Below are 27,228 nucleotides of genomic sequence, written 5' to 3'. Positions count from 1 at the left end.
CCCGAAACTATTCAATGACTGGTTACTCACAAAACACTGGAAAGGGGAGACACTTCATTGCTGTAAAATACTTACCTTCTAAAAATTAATGTGTATACAAACAGACACACCTGACTTTTGAAGAGGAATGAGCTTTTAAAATATATAGAGAGACAAGCTAAGTCTTCCTGGCTGGTTTTCTTTGATCAAGCCTATGCTATTCAGGCTACTTTCCAAATACATTTAAATCCCGAAGACAGAGGTATTAAAATATTAATGCTTCTTTGATCCTTGAATAGAGGCTCTTGCCATGTGAGCCTCATAATGGGAACCTTTTAGATGTGGGTGCTTACTTCCTATACTGACTTGGAGAGAGACGTCCTTGTTTCTCACAGATATGGTAATTTTCTTTCCAAAACTAGGATTTTCTGATGTACTGAAATTTGCTTTCAAATGCCTTAAAAATAAAAATTCATTTCTATTACTATTAAAAATAGCTTCCAACAAAAGTCAGAGAAAAACATATGACACCACAGGTTTTATTAATGGTAAATGTTTGAGTTTATTTTAAAAAGCTTAGTTACTACTAAGCACTTTTTAAACAAAACTAATAAGCAAGAATAATTTTCCATACAGAAATTTTATCCATAAACAAGATTTAAATTTATTCCAACATTGAAAGCTAAGAAGAATTGAAGAAAATACAAAGCAAAACACTTCTGAGTCAACCTGCTTTCTCCTTTTTGAATATACTGTACTTGGAATGGCAGACATATACTGAAGAAGACAGAAAAACGTGCATTTAGTCTACATATCAGCATTAAGAATGACATGCAATTCATGATTTCCTTTTCACTAATGTTTTTACTTGAACCACTAAACAAAGGGTTTGGCCTGGTCCTGGTTTCCACTTGAGAGGAAGATGATCTGCATCCCAGACTGACCCTCTTTTTGTACCAGACACCAAGTGTGTTCTTCCCTTTCCCCAACAGTTATTAAGGTGACTTTGCATACTCATAGCAAACACTATTCTTTTTTAACAGTGCCACGGCCTTGAATAATCAGTTTTTAAAAAAACAGAAGCAAAAACCAGGTATCAAGTGCAAATGTAGAACACTTCCCTTGAAGAGTCACGCACACCCAGCACACAAGCAGGGCCACTTGCCGCACACTTGGCCGTATGACAGGAACGTGCATATCGTGTGCGCATGCAGAGCGGCTGTCACGCGTGTTTAGCTCTGTGATTAGGAACATCCACATCATGACCCAGTGCATGCAGAGCGGCTGTCAGGCGTGTTTAGCTCTGTGATTAGGAACATCCACATCATGACCCAATGCATGCAGAGCCGCTGTCAGGCATGTTTAGCTCTGTGATTAGGAACATCCACATCACGACCCAGTGCACTAGAAGTTGCCTACTACAAGGTTTTGAGTGTTGCCAAGTTAGTAATTCTTTCAAGGCACTGAAGAATTATGCAGATGGAGTTTCCAAAATATATTAATAATTGCTTAAACTGTTAAAAAGCCCTGAGTCAGAACTTTCAGTAGCTTCCTGAAACTGTATACTCAAGACAAAATGGCATATTTGCTTATTTCATAAAAAAATTAGAAGACCACTTTGCTTTTGAGGAAAGAAGCCATGTTCAAGAGATAAAAGCCAAAAACTATACAGGTCAATTCAAACCCTCAGCACTATTAGCCTTCTTAGACAATTTGCACACAGCAATTCAGACTTTTAGATTCAGGCACCAAATTAATGCGACAGGTCCCTTTTCCTGTACCTATTGCTTAAGTTCTCAAAAACAGAAAATCTAACTTTAACCTCAGGTTACTTCCATTTTACCCACAAACAAGATGAGATGCCAGGGTTGGGGGGCAATATTCTGATAGAAAAGGAGGTAGAAAATGTCAAAATAGCAACTTAACTTTATTAACTATCCACTCATATTTTTATGCTGTGATTTGACCCCACTACTCGCTACTAAATCAGCCACTGAAGCTCAGTGCAAAGGAGTTCTCCTTCATTGCAGTAAAGCAACATATGCATGAAACAACATTAAACAGCTTCCTCACATTTAATGTTTAAAAACATGCAACCGTAATTATCAATACTGCGATTGTGTGTGTGTTAAAGTCAAAAGGTATTACACGATTATCAAGTAATGTAAGTAAGCATTCCTATGTGACAGTCAAACAAGTTAAATTAGGCGACATTTTGAAAGAAAAATGTATTCTGAAACATTGACAGGTAAGACTCAATGACGAGTGAGACTTAACAAGGCACAAATTACTTATGAAAATCTATTTCCTTCCCAATTAGTACAAAACCAAAGCTAACTTATTTCTCATATTTAAATGTACTTTGCCCCCTCTGACTCACAATGAAGTTATAAACACTTTCAATTAACATACATGTAGAAGTAACAATTATGGAGGGAGAGCCGCCCTTCCTTCAAATGTCAGAAACCTGGTATCTACCTAAGTTTAGATCTTGCAAACACACGTGAACGCTAGCTCTCTCTGTTCTCAGAACCCACTGCACAAAGGAAAGGGAGAAGGGAGTAGAAGGTGGGTGTGGCATTCCAGCTGTGCAGGATCAAGTTCCACATCTGTTTCCCAACTGAGTGAGCGGAAGTGACACCCTGAACTGCACATTTAGAAGCAGGCAGGATAACAAACCTATGATATGTGGTTCTTACTGCAATTTAAAAAAATTCCAAAACATGTGTCATGTGAGTCTGTTTTTATAAAAATTACTATAAACATTCCAGACACTTTAAAAGGATGTTTTTAGACATTAAAAAAGTAAGCTGTATTAAAATCTGTAATTTACAAAACAACTGTCAAGACGCATGAAATCTGACCTAATAGATGCCTTTTATGTTTTAGTTAAACACACCCTCTCCACCACGGCTGCAGTAAGTCGCACAGGATACTCCTTTTCTTTGGGGTTACTGAATGTTTCCTATTTGCAGTACGGCACCAGCTTTGCTCCAGCCAGCTCTGTCCTATTCACAAGTTTAACTATGCCTAGTTCAAAAGTGTCCAGAATTCAAAATAAACAAAGAACATCCACCAGGCAACGTATGACTAGCCAAGATGTTCCCATGTTTAAAAATGACCCAGCAAGGTTTGAGTTTTGAATTAGACAAATCTTAAGCAGCATGCATTTCAGCATTCTAAAATAAAATGCTATTGCAGACTAAAATCAGCAAAAATATAAATTTATGAAGTTATTTCCAGTTAATTTTATGTTTCAGTAGACTTCCGCTTAATTTGCCATTATTAAATTACAAATACCTTAAGCATAATTCAGGCAACTAAACACTTGCCTAGTTTAATACTCTTATACTAATATAAAACTATCTCTCTTGAAAACCTTGCTCCCAATAAAATTATGTATGTATACAGCACAGATAAGATGTTAAACTATGTGAACAAGTGCAACTGTGCTAGCACCATCTGGAAAGCTGTATGTATTCAGAGTGAAGAAGTCAGAGCTGAAGAAAGGAGAAAATGTGGTGGGGCGAGAGGTATAGAAACGGATTCCCAATACTGCTTCCCTTGAAACACCAGCAGGAACACTAATGGTGCCTCAGGACCCTGGTTTTGTCCACAAATGACACAAACAACTGCAGTGTGAACTCTAAGTGTGCTAAGACACTGACCTTTTATTTTTCCTATCAAGGCCCTAAAGACCAATGCTTTAAAAAAAAAAAATGAATGCATGTCATTGTAAAAGGGAAGTCAGAGTTGCTCTGAGGCACAGGGAGAGAGGGCTGAGTAACAAGGAGAAGAGATACCAAATGGGCCAAGAACTACAAAGAGACTAAGTAAGAGGTAGCAGTTTCAGAGAATGAGGAGGAAAGTCACTGGCATGATTTAGTCCTTGTTCTTGCAAATCCAAACAAATTTACAATAATCTTAGGTGCCTGAAGACATGAATAGAAGAACATCTTCTATTCGTAAAATAAACAGCCAAGTGACAAAGAGAAATCCAAAGGTCCCAACACTAGAGACTTTATGGCTTCTCTCATAGAAGTTAGTGTGTTGTGCTCTACCATGGAGACGACAGCTAGGAGCTAGCAGGAAGGCCTACCCCCTACAAACACAGGCTTTAGCACTGCAGCTCAAGGGACAGAAGAAAAAGACTTAAATGAGATGCAGCTGTGGCCCTAGGTCCTTGGACAGGCAGGCTGTGTGCAGCAGCCACCCTTCATTATCCAATGGGCAGCCCAGGGCAAGGAAGGAAAGATCCTCACTTCTGCTATTTCCAAGTCTGCATGAAGACAATCTGTCTCTGTATGTAAACACTGTATCATCAGATGTATCTTTTTTTTTAACTTCAAATTATACTTAGAAAATGACCTCACTGGTTCCCAACTATGTAGCTAAATAGAGTCACAACAAGACATTCCTAATTTGAAACTAACAAAGTGTACTGTCCAAAATGATTAACAGTTGTTGGGCATGGTGAGGTCCCCATCCTATAATCCCACAATTGGAAGGCAGAGGCAGGAAGATCATGAGATTGAGGCCAGCCTGAGCTATACAGTAAGTTCCAGGCCAACTTGGAATACATAGTGAGAAACTATCTCAAAAACAAAAGAGAAAAACATAGCAGTTCCTCAGCTAAACACAGATATGGGACTGTTGAGTCTGCAACACAGCCAGGACACCATAAGGCCTGGCAAAGGCAGTGGCAGGTAAACCACCAGCAACAAAGTGCAACCAGGCTGGACACTCTGCTTGCCCACATTTAGTTGCTAAAGCAGAAAAACAGAAATAAGCTAGCCAGATTCAATGTAGGAAAAATCTATCCCCAAAGAACACTAAAAGAATATATATTTATACACAGTCTATAGTAGACACTACTGTAAACAGTTGGTATTTTTTTTATAATCTAGCAGTAAGGAATCTTGAAACATATATTTAAGCTAGATACAAAAATTACCTATTAAAGGGGATAAAATGCTTAATCCCCCCACCAAATCTACATGTAATCACATGCTTTTCCATAAATGCCCCTGCACCCTTTTCTAAGCATCTGATATTAAGCTATTTATTGTATCTTAGTTATTGTTGGCAGTTTAAAGAATATTCATCTACAGGTATAAAGAAAAATTGTTCTTTATAGCAAAAATTACTATCTGAGAGAGTAGAAGTAAGGCTTTTGATGACGATAGAATCCATAACTCTGTCAGAGTAACAGGCACAGAAGAAAAGATTGCTGTCTCTAACAATTCACCAGCCTGCTGAGCAGATCTCAGAGGCACAAATAGGACGGTGTGTGTGCCTTGATTAGATCAAGCCCAGGTCAGTTGTCAGGGAAAATGAAAATTACTTTTTTCATAGGCTTTTTTTCTGCAAATGGCTGGTCCAAACAATGACAAGCTAATACAAGGAGTGCAGTGGTCACGGTCAGGCAGGATGTGTGCTTGCATCGTTCTGTACAAGCCTTCACTTCTTGCTAGAATGTTGTTTTTCCTTTTCATGTATACTGCTAATTTTGAAACTGGTCATTTATTTAATCTAGTAAATTTTCCTTTTTTATTCTGTAAAATAAGGTAGTCATCATTCTCTTAGCACATACTTCCAGTTACTTACTTCTAAAGCTATCATCTGGGTAATTTCTAATTATTTTGAAATCCTTCAGTACTGCCTCAGCCACGCGGCATCTCTGCTATACTTTTATCATTTAACACGTATGACATAGTTTTACTTGCCCACTCACCTTACATAGGACTTTTGGAATAGCTGTGTCATTTCACCATGTGAAATCATGACAAACAAAATCCTGAAGGAATATTGAAACCTTCTCTCTTTTAAGGTGTAATATATGTATAAATTTAAAAAGAAATTTTATTGTTCTTCACAATAAAAACAAATGTGAAAGGAGGTCCTTCAAGGATTTTCCCTTTGAAGCCAAAAATAAAATTTTTATGAATTACCATGTATTTGATGTTCCAAATTTAAGAGGAAAACACAGATAGACAGACAGACAGACAGACACACACACACACACACACACACACACACAAAAATCAGCAATTTCAAACACTGTATGTTTTCGTTGTGATGGTGGTACATATACAGTCTAATTACATTCTAATACAAAATCATGAAATTTCAAATTAGCCCATTATATTAAACTTCCCATTAGCTTTAGAACCTACTAAGATCTCATGATCACATACTTCAACTAACAACACACTGTGTCTCTTAGTCAATACAAAAGAATCCTCCGTTCAATTGCCTTGCGACAAATTGGGCATTCGCTCATTCGGTCTCCACAGAGCTGGCATGTTCCGTGGCCACAGAGGAAAATCATGTTCTTCAGACGATCCAAACACACAGGGCACATTGTCTGAAATGAAATGAGACAATGGGTAAACACGGGCCATTTTCTATCTTAAGTGCAATATGACACCTCTTTTATATCATTCATTTTCTCTTCTGGTTTTAGTCAAATATAGAGTAAGTGTGTAAGTGTGTGTGTGTGTGTGTGTGTGTGTGTGTGTGTGTGTGTGTGTGTGAGGGGGGGGGAACATATGCATGTTTGAGGGGGATTTGAGACTAGGTCTTGGTTGGTGAACTCACTATGTAGGCCATGCTGGTTTCAAACTCATAAGAGACCTACCTGCCTCTGCCTCCCAAATACTAGAATTAAAAGTGTACACCACCACGCCAAACTCAAAAATAGTTTATTTAAAAATCAGATGTTAAAAAATAGTTATTATAGCCAGGCGGTTTGATATAGGTGCCTATAATACCAGTACTAGGGAGGCAGAGGCAGGAGGATCTCTGTGAATTTTAGGCCAATCTGGTCAACAAAGTGAGTTCCAGGACAGGCTCAAAAGCTATAGAGAAACCCTGTCTCAAAACAAACAAAAAGTTATTTTAATGTCATCCATACAAAATAGATACTAGCTATTCTTCCAAAACTATAAAGGTAGTATATAAAACAAATAGTACAGGCTAGGAATGGCTGGATTACTAAATGAGGCTTCCAGTCTATGAGAATGTAGCTTTGATGATACTACAGACCACTAGGGGTAAAAAGTGCTGTAAATTGCTAAAAAACAAACTGCTACAATCATCTATCTTGCAGTTTCAAAAAAGCAAAATGGGGGGGGGGGGGGGATCACATCTTTGGATTTTTAGAAAGTAAGCCCACCCATTTAGTGGCATTAAAATAGCTTCATTCCATTCCATTTTCAAGAACTGAGTGTACCACAGATACTTGCAAGACCCACGCTCATTGCTGTACTATTCACAACAAATGAAACCAGCCTAGATGTACATCAACAGGTAGAAAACATAGTACATATACAAAATGGAATTCAGTCATAAAGAAGAATGAAATCATGATGTTGGTAGAAAAATGGAAGGAGCTGGAAATCATGTTACATGAAATAAGTCAGCCTCAGAAGCCAAATATCACCATATTTCTCATATGCAGAATCTAGATTTAAATTTCTACAAATGCATATGTATATCCATATTTATTGGAAGCAGAAAGAAATATGAGAGGGGAATGATATATATGAAGGCAGAAGCAGGGGGTAAGAGTGCAATGAACAAAGGAACACGAAAGCTTAGCCTAATGGGGAGTGGTGGTGGGGATACCCAACAAAAGGAAGGTTGACTAGTGAGGCTGTGTGTGACAGCTAAGAACAAAGAACAACATGTATTTATATAAATGTCATAATGAAACCCATTACTCTGTATGCTAACTAATTAAAGACAAACAAGGGCCAAGTAGCTGGTTCAACAAGTAAGGAAGGCACTTGCCAGGTAAGTGAGGACCAGAGTTCAGATCCCCAGAACCCATGTCAAATCCAGGTAAGGACATGGGCTCACATGTAATCCCAGCATACAGGAGGAGGAGTCAGGGACTCCTTGGAGCACGCTGGCTAGCCACCCTGACCAAACCAGTGAGGTAGGTCCACATTCAGGAAAGCACCTGCCTCAACATGGAAGGCAGAGATATCAGGGAAAACATTTGTCAACCTGGGTCCTCCATATAAATGTATATATACATGCTCATGAACTTGAACACATATGTGTACCCACATACATACAAACATGGACAGACATTATACAAACAAACATATGTAAAAGGAAGGGGGAAAAAGACAAATGAGAGGAAAAAAACCTTTAAATTCTTATTTATCTTTACTTAGTCACTATATAACAATTATAAAAACAGCTCAATGAAAAGGCTTTTCTCTCTTCAGACATGTACACAAAGGCCTAGTAAATACACGCATTCCGTTTTAAACTAGTTATCATGTGATGATGGGCCACCCTCTATTGCAGTGATTCTCAACCTGTGGTTGCAACACCTTTGGGGGTGGAACAACCTTTTCACAGGGGTTACACATTAGTTATCCTGCATAACGGATATTTACATTACAATTCATAACAGTAGTAAAATTATAGTCATGAATTGGCAATGAAGTAATTTTAATGGTTGGGGGGTCACCATCACATAAGAAACTGTAATAAAAGGGTTGTAGCATTAGGAAGGTTGAGAATCACTACTCTATTGATTAAATCTGGTAAATTCAGAAAGTAAACTTGCTATTAAAGACTGCTATTGGCTGGCAATAGGGGTGTGATTGCCAACCTCAGACCGCACTCCTGCTGTTCAAGTCTTTGAAGCAATTAAATCCCTGTGTCAAAGCAAAGGATATGATTTACTATTCTTTCTGCTGTGTTATCTGTGCAACAAGGTTTCTCTGGTTTTCAACTCGACCTCCTGAGTTTAAGTGTTAGGAGTGTACTACTACACCTGGCTCAAGACTTGCGATGTCACCTAGTATACACCTGTTCTTATCTTCTTGCTTTGATAAATATCAAGGATATAAAAGAGTACTTCGTTGATATTGTATAAAATGGAGATAACAATGTAACAATACCCAGTTTGATGTATGAAATGCTACTCTTCACTTCTCAAGTCCCTTTTATCCCTCTCCCCTCTATCCAACTCTCAATGATGAACACCAATCTGAATTTTGCACTTATTTTTCCCTTGTTTTTCGACATAAACACATACATATACACATTTTAATTTTCTACTGAAATAAACATATGGAAATGTATACAAGCCACAGAAATTCACAACTTGTAACCCTGCAAGACTCCAGAAACTTCTCCTTTTCTTCTTCCCAGCAGAGAAAAACCACACTACCCAGGTTTTAACACTTTGATTTCCACCAGATCTGCTAGGTTCATTAGACGACCGTGCTCTCCTCTATGGGGTTAGGAGCATCTCTGCCCAGCAGCAGCACAGGAGTCTGCTGGTGCACTGCCTTCTACATGACACAAGACAATCTCTCCACACTCCTCAAACTAGTTCATTATGGTTTTCAGGCTTTTCCCAGCATGTTTATTGGCACCTGTGTGTGTTTCCTGTTCTGGAAAATGTCTGACTAAACCTCATTGTTTTGTGACATCGACCTGCTATCACAAACCATGACTATTACAGAAAAGGCCAGTCACCTAGTAGACATGTGTTAAGTGGCATAGTAAGAAGCACTGGGTGGCAGGACGCAATCATTACCTGCTCCTTGATGTCCTGCAGCTGCTGCTGCAGCTTCTGTACATCTGCATTGACATTGGTGTTGTCTTTGTCCTTCTGCAGCACTGGAATAGTCCCACTTGCTAGAATTTAAGAAACACCTTCTTAGTTATTACTGTTTGACATAATGACATATTTCTATAATTTTAGTTACTAAAAAAAAAAAAAACTAAATTGGGCAGTGACGTTTTTATTAATCCCAGAACTTGGGAGGCAGAGGCAGGTAGATCTCTGAGTACAAGGATAGCCTGGTCTACAGAGTGAGTTTCAGGGCTACACAGAGAAACCCTATCTTGAAAACCAAAATAAAACAAAATAAAAACAAACAAACACACACACACACACACACACACACACACAAACCCCCTCCAAAAAAAAAAAAACCCAACAGAACAAAACCCTTCAAACCCATGGAGCTAAAGACAGCTGGTGGTAAAATGCTTGCACACCATGTGCAAGGCCCTGAGTTCTGTAAATTCTATAACAGAAGGGGTGGAGGGAGCTAACATTACATATGGAGAGACAAAGACACAGTAGTGAAATTCAGATAACACTCATTTATAATCATAAGAGGAAATAGGCTTGGGTGGGTGTGGTAGTGTGAATGTAACTGGCCCTCATAATCTCATAGGGAGTGGCACTATTAGGACATGTGGCTTTTTTGGAGGAAATGGGTCACTGTGAGGGCAGGCTTTTGAGGTTTCCTATGCTCAAACTACTGCCCAGTGTCTTGGTTAACTTCCTGTTGCCTTCTGATCAAGAATGTAACCAGCATCATGTGTACCTGAATGCTGCCATAACCCACCTAAACCTCTGAAATGTAAGCAAGCTTCCACAGTGAAATGTTTGCCTTTATACGAGTTGCCATGGTCATGGCGTCTCCTCACAGCAATAGAAATCCTAGCAGAAATAGGGGCTAGAGAGAGTACTCAGTGGCCAAGATATCACAATGACATTGCAGAGAACTACAGTTTAGTTCTCAGCACCCATATCAGATGACTCACAACCACCTGCAAATCCAACTCCAAGGAAATCAATGCCTTGGGCCTTTGTGCTTGGGTACCTGCACACACACATACTTATACATGATGTGGGAGTCCCCTCTGTATACTGTGATTACCATTAATGAATAAAGAAACTGTTTTGGACCTATAGCAGGACAGAACTTAGCTAGGCAAGGAAAACTAAGCTGAATGCTGGGGAAAAAGGAAGGCGGAGTCAGAGGGCCACCATGGAGCCGCCAGAATCAGACATGCTGAAACTTTGCCAGTAAGCCACTGCCATGTGGCAATACACAGATTAATAGAAATGGGTTAAATTAAGATGTAAGAGTTAGCCAGTAAGAAGCTAGAGCTAAGAGACCAAGCAGTGTTTTAATCAATACGATTTCTGTGTAATTATTTCGGGTCTAAGATAACTGGGCGTCCAGGGCCAAACAAGAGGCCTCCTTACTACAAACTGGCATGTCAACATTCTGGACTAAATCCATGTAAAACCTGAGAGGGCTTGGAAAGGAAATCTAGACACAAAAAATACAAAGCTTAGCCACATTTTTTTTCAGCTGGCAGCTTGCCACAGCTCCTTTAAGAGAGGTCTTACTGATTCAGTGGTAGCAGCCAAGCGGTATAAAAATACCACTGTGAGCTGAGCTGCTAGCACAAACTCTGACTCTTTTGCAAAACCGAAGATTTGGATGGGGTTTGTGAGCAGTGTGCTGTGGGCTGCTTGGTGGAACTTGGACTGGCTATGTGCCTAGAAATGGGGTTGTGGGCATGAATCTCAGAGGCAGCAAACAGCTTCACCATGCTGGACTGTGTAAAGCAAGAAGGAAGTACCATATCATAGAAAGGGCACAACTTAAGTTTTAAACTGGAAAGACAATACTGTATATACCATAGTAATGATGCAGCTTAAGTTTTAAGAAGCGCTTAGCATTTTAACAAGTGCTCCTGAACAGAAAGGAGTTGCAATATGCAGGTATGCAATAAAGGCAAATCCAGATGAGTCAAGAGTGTTGGATAAATGTACATAGGCTTGTGAGAGAGAAGAAAAAGAATACAGAGAGTTATAAAAAAAAGTAAATGGTTTTTAAAAAAATAAAACAAAGTCTTTAAAAAGTAGTCATAGATTAAAAGAAATAAAGAAAACAAACCACGTAAATATGGAAAATTCACAGACAGTCTGGATTATGTACATTATTATTATATTATTATATGATTTCTTTGAATTTTTTGACTGTGAATGAGCTAAGTACAGAGAGACATTTCATTGTATGGACTGCTAAGCTAAACCAGCATTTTTTCTGCCTGGACAGTCACCCAAAGTTCTTCTTTACCATTGGGGCATCCATCTTCAATCCACAGGCCCATAGTTTCCAGCAGACTTTTCCACAAAGCAGGAAATTTCAAAGACAGTTCCACCTATACTGGCAGTTTGTCTATCACATTTTTCTGTGTCCTGCAGAATGTTTAGCAGACTCTTTCAGGAAGCAGGATCCCTGAAGACTGTCTCAGCTTTAGGCAAATTTAGCAGTCATTTCTCTGTGAGTCCTGCATGTCCAGTTACGCAGTCCAGGCAAGAGCAGTTTCTTGCTCAAATGACTAGCAAACTCCATAAGGAGCCTCTTCAGTGCCCAGCATGTATATTATAAAGATATCTTAACTTTAGAATTTAGTTCTAAGAATAGGTTGCTTTGGAAAAGAGGTTCTTTTTTGTTTGTTTGTTTCCACAGAGGATGAGAACCTGTGGATTCATTCCAGGCTAATATGGTTTGATAGACCACAACCCCCTGAAAAGTTGCCATGAATATCCCCCAAAATTACTTCGCTCAACTGCTGACAGATGAGCCTAGCACACAAGATAAATCATGAAAGATCCGATTAACAGAACCCCCAATCAGCAGAAATAAGTATGGAGAAATCTATGCCCATATTCCCAAATATTGTCTATAAATGTTTGTTTACATTTAAAGGGGGATGTGGTATATATATATAATTTGCATTGGTATGGATCTTGGTTTATTGATACAATTTCAGGTCAATTTTGTTACATGTATATATTTCTGCTCTTGATTAAGGTATTGTAACTGTACAGTTCATTTAAAATATAATGTATAATTAAGAAATATAGATTAATAATCATCAAGCTTCTAGTCATGTTAGTTAATTTTCTAGTTGGACAGATATGTATTTCATTTGGATAGGTATTCTTCAAATCTTTCAGAGACCTTCAGAATATGGCATTTCCATGTTTAAGAACTTAAGACTTTTCATGACACATCTGCTCTTGGTAACTCCATTCTACTTCAAGAGAAAGATGGGCACTGAAGAGGCTCCTTATGGAGTTTGCTAGTCATTTGGGCAAGAAACTGCTCTTGCCTGGACTGCGTAACTGGACATGCAGGACCCACAGAGAAATGACTGCTAAATTTGCCTAAAGCTGAGACAGTCTTCAGGGATCCTGCTTCCTGAAAGAGTCTGCTAAACATTCTGCAGGACACAGAAAAATGTGATAGACAAACTGCCAGTATAGGTGGAACTGTCTTTGAAATTTCCTGCTTTGTGGAAAAGTCTGCTGGAAACTATGGGCCTGTGGATTGAAGATGGATGCCCCAATGGTAAAGAAGAACTTTGGGTGACTGTCCAGGCAGAAAAAATGTCTCTGTCAATTCTAGAGTTTTAGAAGTTGCTTACAATGTACTTCCTGTTTACTTAGGTAATATCATATCCTTCTGGAGTCTTTGATGGAGTTGAAGAATTTATACTTATAGTTATCCCTACTTATGATAAATGATAAAGTAGATATAAATATTGTAGCTATAATTCTTATTTGATACCTGTTTTGTTATATGTAATTTTACTATGTTAAAGTTAAAACCTTCATTTTTATTTAAACAGAAAAGGCGTGGTGATATGGGAGTCCCCTCTGTATACTGTGATTATCATTAATGAATAAAGAAACTGTTTTGGACCTACAGCAGGGCAGAACTTAGCTAGGCAAAGAAAACTAAGCTGAATGCTGGCAAAAAGGAAGGCAGAGTCAGAGGGCCGCCATGGAGCCGCCAGAGTCAGATATGCTGAAACTTTGCCAGTAAGCCACTGCCACGTGGCAATACACAGATTAATAGAAATGGGTTAAATTAAGATGTAAGCGTTAGCCAATAAGAAGCTAGGGCTAATAATACAGTTTCTGTGTGATTATTTCAGGTCTAAGCTAGCTGGGCATCCAGGAACCAAACAAGCAGCCCCCTTACTACATATACATAATTAAAAAAAAAAAGAAATAGAGAAAGTCTGAGATAGTAGCACATGATTGCTACTGCAACGTTGAGGAGATTCAAGGCAGGAACACTGCCATCATGTCAGTCTGGACTACATAGCAAGACCTGGTCCAAAAAGAAAAAGAAAAAAATAGGCAAGGTAGGGAGAAAGAGGTTTGCAGTGACAAGAATTTCTGCATTTTAATTCCCCTGGCAAACATGCACACTCCTTTTCTCTGCTCACGGGCCACTGGAACCATAGCAAAGTAGCTACTACGGAAGTATTAACTAATCTCTTAGATGATTTAAAAAAAAAAAGGATCTACTTTTCTTCCTTTTGCTCTTTTTTCTAGACAGGGCTCACTAGACAGGTTGCTCAAACTAGCCTTGAACTCACTATATAGGCAAAGCTGGTCATGAGCTCCTAATCCTCCCACCTCTACCTCCCAAGTATTTAGATAACAGGCAGCATCCACCATGCTGGATAATGATGATATTGATGACAATGATGATGAAAATGACAATGATTATTTGAATAAGGTCTTACTATGTAGTTCTGGCCTGGCCTGGAATTCACAATATAGAGTATACAGGCTTCAAATTCGGAGATCTGCCTGCCTCTGACTCCCAGGTGCCAGGATTAAAAACACGTGTCACAGCAGATGCAGAGACCTACAGCCAAATATTAGGAGGAGAAGCTCAGGGGACTCCACCAAAGAGGTGAAGGAAGAACTGTAGGATCCAGACAACAGAGGACACCAAAAGAACATGACTCACAGAATCAATGAAGCAGGGCTCAAAGGCTGAAGCAAGAATCACGGGGCCTGAATGGGTCTGAACTAGGTCCTTAGCATACATGGTATGAATGCTTAGCTTGATTTTTGTTGAACTAACAGTGGGAGTGGGGATGATGTGAATCTTTTGCCTGCTCTTGGGACCCTTTTCCTCCTGCTGGGTTATCTTGTCCAGCCTTGATATGAGGGTGTGTGCCTAGTCTTGCTGTAACTTGCTATGCCCATGCTCAGTTGTTATCCCAGGGAGAGCTGTTCTTTTCTGAAGGGAAACAGAAGAGATCTGGGAGAGAAGGGGAGGGGATTTGGAGGAGTGGAAGGAGGCAAAACTGCAGTTGAAATGCAATGTATGAGTGACTAAAATAAAAATAAACAAATAATTTTAAAAAGCATGTGCCACCACACACCCAGCTTAATTTTTGTTTATTTGTTTGTTTATTTTGAAGCACTCTTACTCTGCTGCTCAGGCTGGTCTCAAATTCATGTTAATCCGCAGGTACTTGAAGAATGGAATTACAGGCATGATCCACCCAAGTCTGACCAACCCTCCTTTCTTTATACCAAGATTCTATTGTTAACAATAAAATTCAGAAGGCTGTGATAAAAGGTCTTTGATTTTACATGCCCTTCTCTGTACATTCTTGGCCTTTTATTTCAGGTACTACTTATACCTGGGAATTTTATTCTCTATTTGTGAAAAAGGTAAGAGCTTTGGTCAGAGGTGTGTGCAGCAATGTTCATGTTCATCTGTTTACAAAACATGTTTACAAACCAAGAATCAAAGAAACCATTATCCATCACCTTTACATAAACTGCAAGGACTGTGAGTGAATCAGGTCCGCATAGGAGCCTATGTTTGAATGCTTGGTCATCAGGGAGTGGCACTACTTGAGAGGGATTAGGAGGTGTGGCCTTGTTGGAGAAAGTGTGTCACTGTGGGGGTGGACTCTGAGGTTTCAAAAACCCAAGCCAATCCCAATCTCTCTCTCTCTCTCTCTTCCTGCTGCCTGTGAATCTGGATATAGAATTCTGAATCACTTCTCCATTATCATGTATGCCTGCATGCCACCATGCTCCCCACCATGACGATAATAAACTGTTCTCTCAAACTGTAAGTCAACCCCAATTAAATGCTTTCCTTTTAAGAGTTATAATGGTTGTGGGTGTGGTGGCGCATGTCTTTAATCCCGGCATTTGGGAGACAGAGGAAGGAGGATTTGTGTGAGTTTGAGGCCAGCCTGGTCTACAGAATGAGTTCCAGGACAGCCAGATCTACAAAGAAAAATCCTATCGTGAGAAAAAAAAAAGTTGTCGTGGTCATGGTGTCCCTTCATAGCAAAAGAACACTGACCTAAAGAAAAAATAAATAAATAAAACTTTAAACAGTTGTATTATGAAGCATTTGGAATAAAGTCCAGCAGGTGAGTGCCTGCTAAGCATGAGCAATGACTTGAATTTATCAGCACCATGATATAAAAGGGATAAATGGAAAGTTACCTTTCACCTTTCTACTTACTATTCCATACAATACATCCCACTTAATTGATCCTGTAAGCCTGCTATGTATAGGAACCAAATGAATACATTTGTAAACTGAAAAGAAAAAATAACTTGGAATTTGGTGCCCCAGTTGGTAGAGTATATGCTTAATTAAGCTGACTCCAAAAATGGGCACACAAACACGGCCACTATATTTCAGCTTTAAAACAGAAAGCAAGTATTCTTTAAGAACATAAATGTTCTTCATATTACAAAGCCTCCAAAGTTTGGTGTTGGGCTGCCCTATAAGCGTAGCAACTTGAGTATGAGCCCTAGCACCCATGGAAAGGTTAAAGGAGAGAACCAACTCCATAGAATTATCCTCTGATTTCCGCACGCATATGAAGGCTTTCATGTTCCCACATGCACACACACCTTTTGAAAGTCTATATAAGCATACCACAAACTAAATAAAATGTAATTTTACATTCTTATAACAAACAAAAGCATCAAAAAGCTATACTTGCTCCTCTGTCAATCCAGCTCTTGTTTAACAGAGCAGTAACACAGTATAATTCTGTGTAAAGATGGAAGAGAAGACACTCACAGACATCATCAGAGGGGTCCTCTGAACTCTTCCCACCACAGCACATGATGAAAGGCACCCTTCGTTCAACCACTGCCCGGCACTGCACACATTTTTTCATCAGGTTGGCACAGTCTGAAATGAGTAACACATATGCTTCTTTAGCTATAACAGAAATAACACTGCCTTTTTCTCCTAATTTCTCTGTGAACCATATACTAAAGCAAATACTAAAGCAGTTATCTAAAATTCTAACTATAACAAGTTATAAACAAAAATCCTACCTCACTGTCATGTTATTAACCTAACCTGAAAAATGTTTGCTGGAAAAAAGAACCTATTATAAAAACATTTTGTAATATAACCAAATAGTGATTTTTTTTTTAAATAAATTTTTTTGTTTTGTTTTGTTGTTGTTTTTTTCAAGACAGAGTTTCTCTGTAGCTTTGGGGCTTGTCCTGGAACTAGTTCTTGTAGAGCAGGTTGGCTTCGAAATCACAGAGTGCTGGGATTAAAGGTGTGAGCCAGCATCACCCGGCAATATTTCTAAATCTTAAGGTTTAGCCAGGAATGGTGGTATACAACTATAATCCTATTTCAAAAATCCAAAACAAAACCAATAAACAAACAAAAAATATCTTAAGATTTAGAAAATGGAGAGAAATACATTCAGTTAAAATTAGAACAATGACTGCCGTATCCAGGCTGTAAATATCTGAAGGGAGACAGTTATGGTGAACACTGTCTGCACACACCGTAAACACTGCACTCAGTCCCCTAAGGAGGGCTTTGCTATTTTTCCATTGGACTGAGATTCTGGGTCCTTGATATGGTAGTTCTAGGACAGCCAGAGCTGCTACACAGAGAAATCCTGTCTCAAAAACTAAAAATAAAATAAAAGATAAAAAGACTCTGCAAGTGAAAAAGAAAGAAGGATAAAAAGAAAGAAAGAGCTAGGGAGAGGGAGAGAGAGAAGAAACCCTCTAGGCACAATGATAAACTAAACTTTATCAAAACATGCAACCATGGGCATGGACAGTCTGGGGTACATCCTCCTAATGGAAGCACACTGGGTATGGAATCATTATCAAGCCTGATAACAAGGCTTGAACATAAATGGTCTCACTCTTGATAATGCAACATGCAGTAGGCAGGGACTAATAATAAATCTAGTTTGGGATTTGTCTTCAGTATGAGGCAGACTTTTTTTTTAAAGGATTAATGTATCATATACTAATCAAATAATTTATCACAATTACACAAACTTTCTGTAACTGTTTAGTAATATTTTTGTACAAAAATATCATCAGCCTCTTCAAAAAGGATATAAACCTTCCTTTGGCTGGTCAAAGTACTTTATACTCCTCAAGAGTTCTCCTTGGCATCCTGAGGTGTGGGCACTGCACTAATACTCTAGCACATACTCTTTAGGAAAGGGCTGTTCACCTCAGCCACATCCTCTTCAGGAGGTGGCTACGCACATGGTTAGAAGCTGGGCAGTGTGGTGCTCATACTCAGTTCCTGTACTTGGGAGGCAAAAGCAGGAGAACCAAAAGCTCAAGGTTAGCCTGGGCTACAAGTAATAACTGTCTCTAAACAAGATACTGTCTCCAAAAATAAGTTTAGGGCCAGGGATGTGACTGAGGCAGAGAGATTGCTAAAGAGCCAAGAGGCCATATGTCTGATCCCTAGAATCATAAAAAACAAACAAACAAAAAAACATAGTAAACTCATATAAACTATGATTGTGCTGAAAGTTAAGTATTGGTGTATTTAAGAAGAGATTAAAATGTCTAGTACAGAGTTAAAAGTTCAATAAAAACTAGTACATTATAAAGCAAAAATGTTAATGTTTTTGGAAATCCTTGGGGGAAAATAAAATATAAAGGCTCAAAAAACTGTGTAATCAATGCTAGTGGCTATAATTATCAGCCAAGGCTTACACAGTCAGTAATCTGGACTACAGTAGGTTAAGATCAACAAATCAATGCCCCCAAAGTCTGTTCTTTTAAATGAGCTTTTGATTTGTTTTTGTTGGTTTTTTGACACAGGGTTTCTCTATGTAGACAGAACTGGCTGTCCTGGAACTCACTCTGTAGACCAGATTGGTCTCCAACTTAAGAGACCTGCCTGTCCCTGCCTCCCAAATGCTCGAATTAAAGGTGTGCACCACCACTGCCCAGCTTTTAAATGAGCTTTTATTGGATCATAGTTCAGTGGTTGTTTCTGGACTATGATAACAGCATTGGACAGCTGGAAAATGAGGGGTTACTACAAAAGCCATGTGGTCTATAAAGCCAAAAACAAAAAAAGTTTGTCAACCTCTGGTCTACAAAAGTCTACTTAAGACCGAGAGACTGTCTTTCTGTGTTCTTCTGACAGGTGACGATAGCCGTTACAACAGGCCTTGGTAAATAGAAACATTTATTTGAGGTAGACTGCTAATTGAACAAACCCATGACCCTTTATTTAGTTGTCTAGTTGCCTATCAGAATGAAACAAAAATTAAAACAAAAACACCAGTATTCAAGGGTCCTATAAGATGGCAAAGGGATAACGTTACCTGTAGGTCAAGCTTGACCATCTGAGTTTGAGCTCCAAAGCCCACAGGGTGAAAGGAGAGAACTGCCTCTCTCAAGAGTCCTCTGACTTCCACACATGCACCATGTTGGACACACACACACATGCATACACACACAACTTACAGACATATACACAAATAAATAAATATAAAATGTAATTTAACCCAACATTTAAAAAAGGGAAGCACAGGGAATGGCACTAAGTTTAGGAGGTGTGACTTTGTTGGAGTAGGTGTGGACTTGTTAGAGGAAGTGTGTCACTGTGAAAGTGGGCTTTGTAGTCTCATACATGCTCAAGCCATGTCCATGTCCCAGTCTACTTCCTGTTGCCTGCTGATCGAGATGTAGGGCTCTCAGCTCCAGGACCAGGTCTGCATGCATGCTACCATGTCCCACTATGATGATAATGGACTGAACTTCTGAAACTGTAAGCCACCCCATTAAATGTTTTCCCTTATAAAAGCTGTGGTAACAGTGTCTTTTCACAACAATAAAAATCCTAAGATAGGCATCTAAACCAATGAGATTACCATATAATCTGCATGATATTCTAGTCAGCAAAATAAAATCAAGTATTTGTTAACTAACCTACTTTATAATATACAGTAGTATTTAAACAAGGTGTTAAACTTGAGATCTTTCACTAATAAGTAAATAGACCCCCCCATAAAAAAAAAAAGCAAAGGAAAGAGAATTTCAAATCCTGTAAGATTCAAGAAGAATATAAAAAGCCAAGGCCTTCAAAACAATGGGCCAAAGAGACTTAAAAGCAGTGTTTCTCAACCTGTGGGTCAAGACTCCTTTGGGGCCCAAATAACCATTTCACAGTGGTTGCATATCAAATACTTATATTGCAACTAGTAACAGTAGGAAAATTACAGTTATAAGTAACAATGAAATAATTTAGTGGTTGGAGTCACCACAACATAAGGAACTGTGTTAAAGGGTCTCAGCATAAGGTTGAGAACAACTGCTCTAAAGCATTAGACAAGCTTCAAAGATGTCTGTCCAAAGAACAGACGTCTTAAACTTCTCCTGACATAACAGTTCACAGAACAAAATTATAGCCCCCAACAACAGAAGCTGTAAGAGCCTGAGGAGTCCAGCAGGCACACAGGATAGGTAATGTTAAGATGAAGACAAACGAAGATGTGCCAAAGTTATATGCAAAAAATTGATGGACTAGATGTTCTAGGAGTTTTATAAATAGGTTTCCGCTGTGTGTGAAAGAGAGATCCTTTTGTGGTAATATAACTGAAATTAAAAAAAAATTCAGCCTGATAGAACACAGTTTTCAGTATTCAAATTACTCAGTATACTCTATTACTCTAAAGTATAGACCAAAATGGTACTAAATCCTTGTCCAGATTTTCTGTAGGGGGTTATCCAATAAACAAACAAGCACGCGCACACACACACACACACACACACACACACACACACACACACAATCAAAGACGTAATTTTTCAGTTCGCTCTTATTTTTATGACACTGGGGAGGTTCCCAATAAGCTACTACTTACTCTCACAAGCACACATGTGTCCACAAGGTTGAAAGAGAACAGCTGCTTTCTTGTCAGAGCACACCACACATTCTTCAATCTACAGCAAAAGAAAACAAAACCAGCAGAGTGAGTCCAGCAGGCACACAGGATAGGTAATGTTAAGAGAGAAAGCATGTCCGCCTAGCAGCTGACCACCCCAGTGTACTCTGGGGTGTACTCAGTGTACCCCAATGTGCTCTGCCCTCCTGGCTGCTCATTCTCACATCCTTAGGTGCCCTAGCTTAACATGCACTCTTTCTGCTGTTCCCTCCCTCCTAACACATATAAAGACTCCATTTAATCTGAGGCCAGGGATAATGAGCTAAATGTTAATTTTCCTTTTTTGTTCCAAAAACTTTAAGGAAATCTTAATAAACAAGTATTAAAACAAATGGTTATGAGAAGACTAATAACAACAAAACCTTACCCAGAGTAGTAAATTGCTAAAAGTGCAAGAGAGGTGCCTATGTTACCTCAATCTAAGGAATTCTCCATAAAAGATCCCCTTTTGGGACCTGGTCAATTCCCATGCTGCTTGAAGTCCAAAGCTTTTAGGTTATTCCTCACCCTTGTCCTAAAGTCTTCTACAACCTACTCATAATTTCCATTTGACCTCATCTACAAAATACATTTTGTCAGGTACTGCAGCAACCGTGACTGACTCCCCTTTCCCTGCAGCTCACACCACTGCCCTTAGTTTCCCATTTGTTTTCCAGCATAGCTTTTTGTTTATTTAGTATTATTGTCCAGAAATGGCCACTTCGCACCCATCACTAACCACTGTCTTCTTGCTTGCTTTAGGAAAGGTTTACTCTTCAGCCCAAGCCTCAGGGATGTACACGGAGTGCGTATACTTGGCACTAGTCTAGTGCAGTAAAATCTGGTTGGTCTCTGATATTCCTGAACTCAAAAGCTACCTCCAATACTAATAACTTACTTAATATTTGTACAAGTTTAAAATATTAGAGCAAATTATCTAACAATCTCCTACTTGAAAGACAAGTCTAAGCACAAAATTTCCCCTATGCTTACTTCCTCAGGTTCTACTCTCATGAATGGAACAACTGAATAAAGCATTTTGCTCTGAGCAGAGGACGGCCTCCAAGCCTCTAGTAGTATTAACAAAGTCACACTTTCAACATTGATTATTAGCACTTAAAATAAAAACTTTTATTTCCTAATTCAACAAAAAGTTTGTACTAATTTGAAATGTATTTATATTTCCCAAATTACTGAACAATCCAAATAATTCGTCTAAAAATATCCTTTCCTCTAAATACTGGTTTTAGAATTTTTCTTCAATGAAGCTGTTGATTCCTCTTTAACCAGTTGGGGTCACTATTTTCCTATGGTCAAAGGCTCTGCTAATAACCCAGGAAATGTACTGAGTTCGTTAGAAGTCTCGTTTTGTTAAATTTTCTACAAATTTGAAAACTACATAGTATAAAATACAAAACAGAACTCAATGTATCTAAGTTTTAGAGGGCTTTGAAAGAAAAATAGTAACTATTTTTTAAGTACTATACTTTAGATGTAAAGAAGGAAATATAAGCTAAAAAAAATCTAGAGTTAAAATCCATGGATGGTTTTGTGATAATAATGAACATGGCAAAGTATTATCAGTAAAGTTAAACTAGAAATCAACTCGGAAAATCTGAACTGGTCACTTTAACTGTATAAATCACATATTACGGTATTTAACTCATTTGTAAGAACAAAGTGAGATAACTACCACATAGTCTAATATATGTTATGGTAATCACAGAACTCAACAGCAGAGAGAGCAACACATCACAGACTCATTACCTTTGTCCTGGACTGAACCTGCTCTTTACAGATGAGGCATTTCTTGACACGTGGGGAACACAAAGAACAAGTCGCAATGTGTCCACAGGGACCAAAAAGAGTATCTCTCTTCATGTCTGAGCACACCATACATTCCTCCAAGGTTTCAGAATCATTGCTAATCATAGAAGGACTCCGAGAACCCACTTGGCCACTAATAAAACAAAGTATGTCAAATCAAGCCCATCCAAATACTCTAAAAAGTTTATTTTTTTAACAACCTAAGTGTCATTGTACACATAAAAAAAGATTGTATTAAATATCAAATGTCAACAGCATTATATAAAAACCTTTCTTCTATTTCCTTTTCTATTCATATTTGCTCATTTTCACATCTCTACTGCTCAAAATAATAGATCAAAAAGGTACTAAATGCTTGAGCTTTCTTAAACTTATAAACCTCTCTGCACATTCTTCTAGTACCAGTCGATCTTCAAATTAAATGAAGACTCAATAAGGTTGAACTTCTAATAAACAGCTAAAAACACCAGCAAAAACTAATTTAATGAGCCAGGCTGGCCTACATGGTGGGTTTAGTCAGACAGTCAGAGGACCAGACTAAGCTTCTGTCTCAAAATAAACAAAACAAAAAGCTAATATAAGTAAAATTTAATTTAGAACATTTTCTATCCCAGGAATAAAACAGAAGCCTCGATTAGCATCGTATTGTGGTGTCAACTAGGACAGCACCACCAGAGTTCACAAAGGAAAACACAGACAGTGAGACACTCCGGCTGCTGTCCTGACAGTCCACTGAGTGTGTTGTTCAGAAGGATAAAATTACACTACAGAAAGGTAGACTACATAGCATAAATATGCAAAAACAGGCAGGAAAATGCATGTATGCATAACTAATACAGCTATGGAAAGTAAACATGGATTCCAAGAACTTAGGAATGCACATAACGGTTCCACTGTCCAAAATCATGACTGCAATAATTAAAGTACCTATTTCTAAATGCATTTATACTCTGGTAATAAAATTTTAAGTTCCTTAAAGATATACTTTAAAATATATACATACATACATACATACATATATATATATACATTAAAGTATTTATATTGGGCTCAATAGTTAGCATGGGCTCCCAGTTCAATCATTTATATTAAAAAAAAAAAGAGCTGGAAAGATGCCCCAGTAATTAAGAGAATATACCATTCTTTCAGAGAACCCAAGTTCAGTTTCCAGCATCCACATTGGATGGTTTATAATCTCCCACAACTCCAGCTGCAGGTGGATCTGAAACCTCCTGCCTCCATAGAGACATAATTGAAAGGAATCTTTAAAATATATTCTTCAATATCCTCTCTCTCTATGTATATGTAACAGCCAGTAGTGTGCCACCAACACCTCGCCAACCACTACTTGGCTATTCTATGTACAATTTAACAGAGGCGAGAAAACACCAAAGAAGAGAGAGAGCTACCAATATAGTCAGTAATAAGAAGTATAAAGGTCAAAAATATTTTCATACCATTGTTTGTATTAAAAAACAGATGTGGCTGGGTGGTGGTGGCACACAACTTTAATCCCAGCACGTGGAAGGCAGAGATAGGTAGATCTGTGTGAGTTCCAGGACAGCCAGGGTTGTTACACAGAAAAAACCTTGTCTCGAAAAAGAAACAAACAAACAACAAAAATAAACAAAAACAGAGATATATAATTTTTGCATGACTATCTCGGTAAAGAAAATATTTACACCAGATATTTTCATTAAAACAACTGACATACTTAACTGTCAGAAAAATAGGAATATGTGAAAGGATCATCTTCAGGAAAAATGCCACAACCCATAGGCTGGCTAGCTCACTTGTACATTCTTTTAACCCTTCATTGCTGATAACTGTTTCCAAGCTCTTGTTGCAAAGTGCTAGAATTCTTACGAACTTTCAATGAGAGTAAACTGCCCTGTGGTAAAATGTCTAAAGCATTATCATAGAAAAATACTGTAACAATCACAGCATTTAGTGAGGCTTTTCCTAGTAAGGTTTTTCCTTATAAATTCCCAGAGCACATAGGATTCCTAGGAGATTAAGCTAGTTTAGAAAAGCTTTTTAAGTTTATCATGCACAAAGTGATATACATAACGTGGGGAACGTAACATGGAATGAGACATAGGTCACAGAGGAAATGCTTTCAAGTGCAGCCCAAAGACCTAAGAACTGCAGAGATCTGGATACCTGCAAGTCCCAGGACCTCCCTTATGAGTTACACGGCACCTTATGAGTAGAACATTCGGTTACATGATGATAAAGACTACAAACCTGACTTTTTCCTTATGACATTTTGCCAGCGCTTTGCAGAGACTTGGGTCAGGACAGAGATCCAGTGGTGATTGACCCTTCTTATTTCGAATGCTGAGGTCGGCACCATTGGCTGCCAAGAAACAGGCAATAGATGCTGCACTCTTCTTTTCTGCCCCCTGGGTACCAAGTCCCATTATTAACTGAAATCAAATAAAGAGTCATGACTTTCCCTTAGGGAAATCTGCCATCAATTATCACTAACAATATGTGTGTGTTTCAGTCCTAATGTGAACTCATCTCTCCCCACCCCCATGTTCCTTGATTTTCCACATTTGAGAACTGGCTCTGCAGTGTACAAGTGGACCAAAGTGGTTAAACCCAGTTGGATACCTGCCTCCTACATGACTGATTCAGAGACAGACACAGACCCAAAGTTAGGTCGATTAAGGCTGAGAAACTCAAGTGCAGGTTCTGGTTCTGGCTGAGAAGAAACTACTTTTGTTCCTATTCAGTGTTACTCTGGAGCTGCTACCAACTAACTCTCAATGTTTCTGAATCAAGGCAAAACTTAATGAGATGAATCAGCATCTGATTGTGTTATCTGAAATTGTTAAAAATCACTATCAAGATCCACTAAGCATCCATAATGAGCCATGCACTGTTTGAAGTACTTTTTATGATCTTCTACAACAGCCTATGGAAAGAAGGCTTTTCTCCATCTTAAATGATGATCAAGAAAGAAGGCACAAAGGAGTTAGTAACATACACCCAAGCCATGCAAGACAAAAATTCACAAACATTTTGCCATCAGATTCATTTATACTTTTCAAGATGGTAATAAAATTCATTTGGAAGTATAAAGGCTTAAAATAGCCAAACAATAAAAAAAAATTGAGGACATCCATTCACTAATTTCAGCATGAGCAAACGCTGAATCCCAAAGCTACAAGACATTTGAGCAGGCATCCCAAGGCTAAGAACATGGACCAAAAGAAGAAGACGATTTATGTAACGGGAGGCGTCCACAGAGAGCTAGCTGATCTTGGATAAAGGCAGCAGACATTCAATTAGAAAAAGACACTGCTCAACAAATGGCACAGGGACAGCTGGACATCAACCAGTAAGTGACAAATGAACTCTGATCTCTCTAAATAAACTCTAAATAAAGGTTCACTTGAACAGTGAACTTAAAGCAAGAGCTCAAACTTATAAGCTTCTATATAACATAAAACAACAAAAAAAATGTAAGTAACCTTCATTTGGCCAAAATTTTCTTAGGATAAATAAACCATACATAATAATATTTAAGAAAGACATTCTGCTCTGGGCTGGAGAGATGGTTCAGTGGTTAAGAGCACTGGCTGCTCTTTCAGAGGACTTGGTTCAATTCCCAGCACTCACATGGCAGCTCACACATGTTGTCTGTAACTCTAGTTCTAGGGCTTCTGATACTCTCCATACAGACATACAGGCAAGCAACTCACCCCGATGCACTTAAAACAAAAATAAATAAGTCATTAAAAAGGACATTCCATTCTTCTAAGAACATTGTCAAAAATCAGTCATGGTGCTCATATACATAATCCCAGCCACTCAAAAGTCAGGCAGGAGGATCAAGAGTTTGAGGACAACTGAGCAAGACAGTGAAACCTCATCACAAAACACCACTGCCAAAAGAAGGACAGAAACATGCTTGTGAGCACAACTCCCTTCTTGACATCCTTGGCACTGCTGACAAGGAAGACATCACCAGACATTAGACTTCCAAGCCCCTCTTGATTTAGAGAAGCATCTTGGGAAACACTAGATCAAATGGAGCCCCATCTCTTACAACTTTCTAAGAATGAAAAACAGTTTTTGGAGAACATAAAAAGGATCAAATATCCATTCTGGACCTCCTTAACTGAGGAAGACCGAGGATGCACAGAACTGCTGTATCTGCACTTAAAACTTTCTCTGTACTTAGAGGATATAGTGTTTCTCCAGTGCCCAGAAACATACGGTACGTAATTATACAGGGAAACTTTTGTTTGAGCTAGGGTCTCACTCACCCCTAGACTGACAGGGAACTCACTATATAGTATATGCTGGTCACAAATCCTGCCTTAGCCTCCTAAGTGGGGGATTACAATCATGGTCTAGTTCTTGACTATGCTATCATTTCTATACAAAAACAATGAATACTAAATTATGTTCATTGCTATACCAAAGCATTGTATTGCAATTATTATCTTCCACTGTCACCACCACACCCAAAGACAAAGAGGAGGCAGCAGTAGGGGCAGTGGCAACACAAATCATAGATCAGAAGAAAATATGTACGTATCA

General features: G+C 38.6%; 1 protein-coding gene across 1 annotated transcript in view; it reads right to left on the bottom strand.

Annotated features, from left to right (window-relative positions):
* Positions 1–521: 521 nt before the first annotated feature.
* LOC121443336 (E3 ubiquitin-protein ligase MIB1) overlaps positions 522–27,228 on the bottom strand; it is a 116,559-nt gene continuing 89,852 nt past the window's right edge. The window contains exons 16-21 of the mRNA XM_041645055.1: positions 24,919–25,100; positions 22,612–22,804; positions 20,785–20,863; positions 16,701–16,814; positions 9,548–9,648; positions 522–6,346 (exon numbers count right to left, since the gene is read on the bottom strand). Coding sequence (XP_041500989.1) covers positions 6,206–6,346; positions 9,548–9,648; positions 16,701–16,814; positions 20,785–20,863; positions 22,612–22,804; positions 24,919–25,100 — 810 coding nt within the window. The 3' untranslated portion in view covers positions 522–6,205. The remainder of the gene's footprint in view (positions 6,347–9,547; positions 9,649–16,700; positions 16,815–20,784; positions 20,864–22,611; positions 22,805–24,918; positions 25,101–27,228) is intronic.

Source organism: Microtus oregoni, unplaced genomic scaffold (assembly GCF_018167655.1).
Source record: "Microtus oregoni isolate MIOR12 unplaced genomic scaffold, Mior012 000105F_ref0000443, whole genome shotgun sequence".
NCBI classification, from domain to species: Eukaryota; Metazoa; Chordata; class Mammalia; order Rodentia; family Cricetidae; genus Microtus; species Microtus oregoni.
Note: the sequence above shows the minus strand (reverse complement) of the source record. Positions and strands in the feature narration are given on the sequence as shown.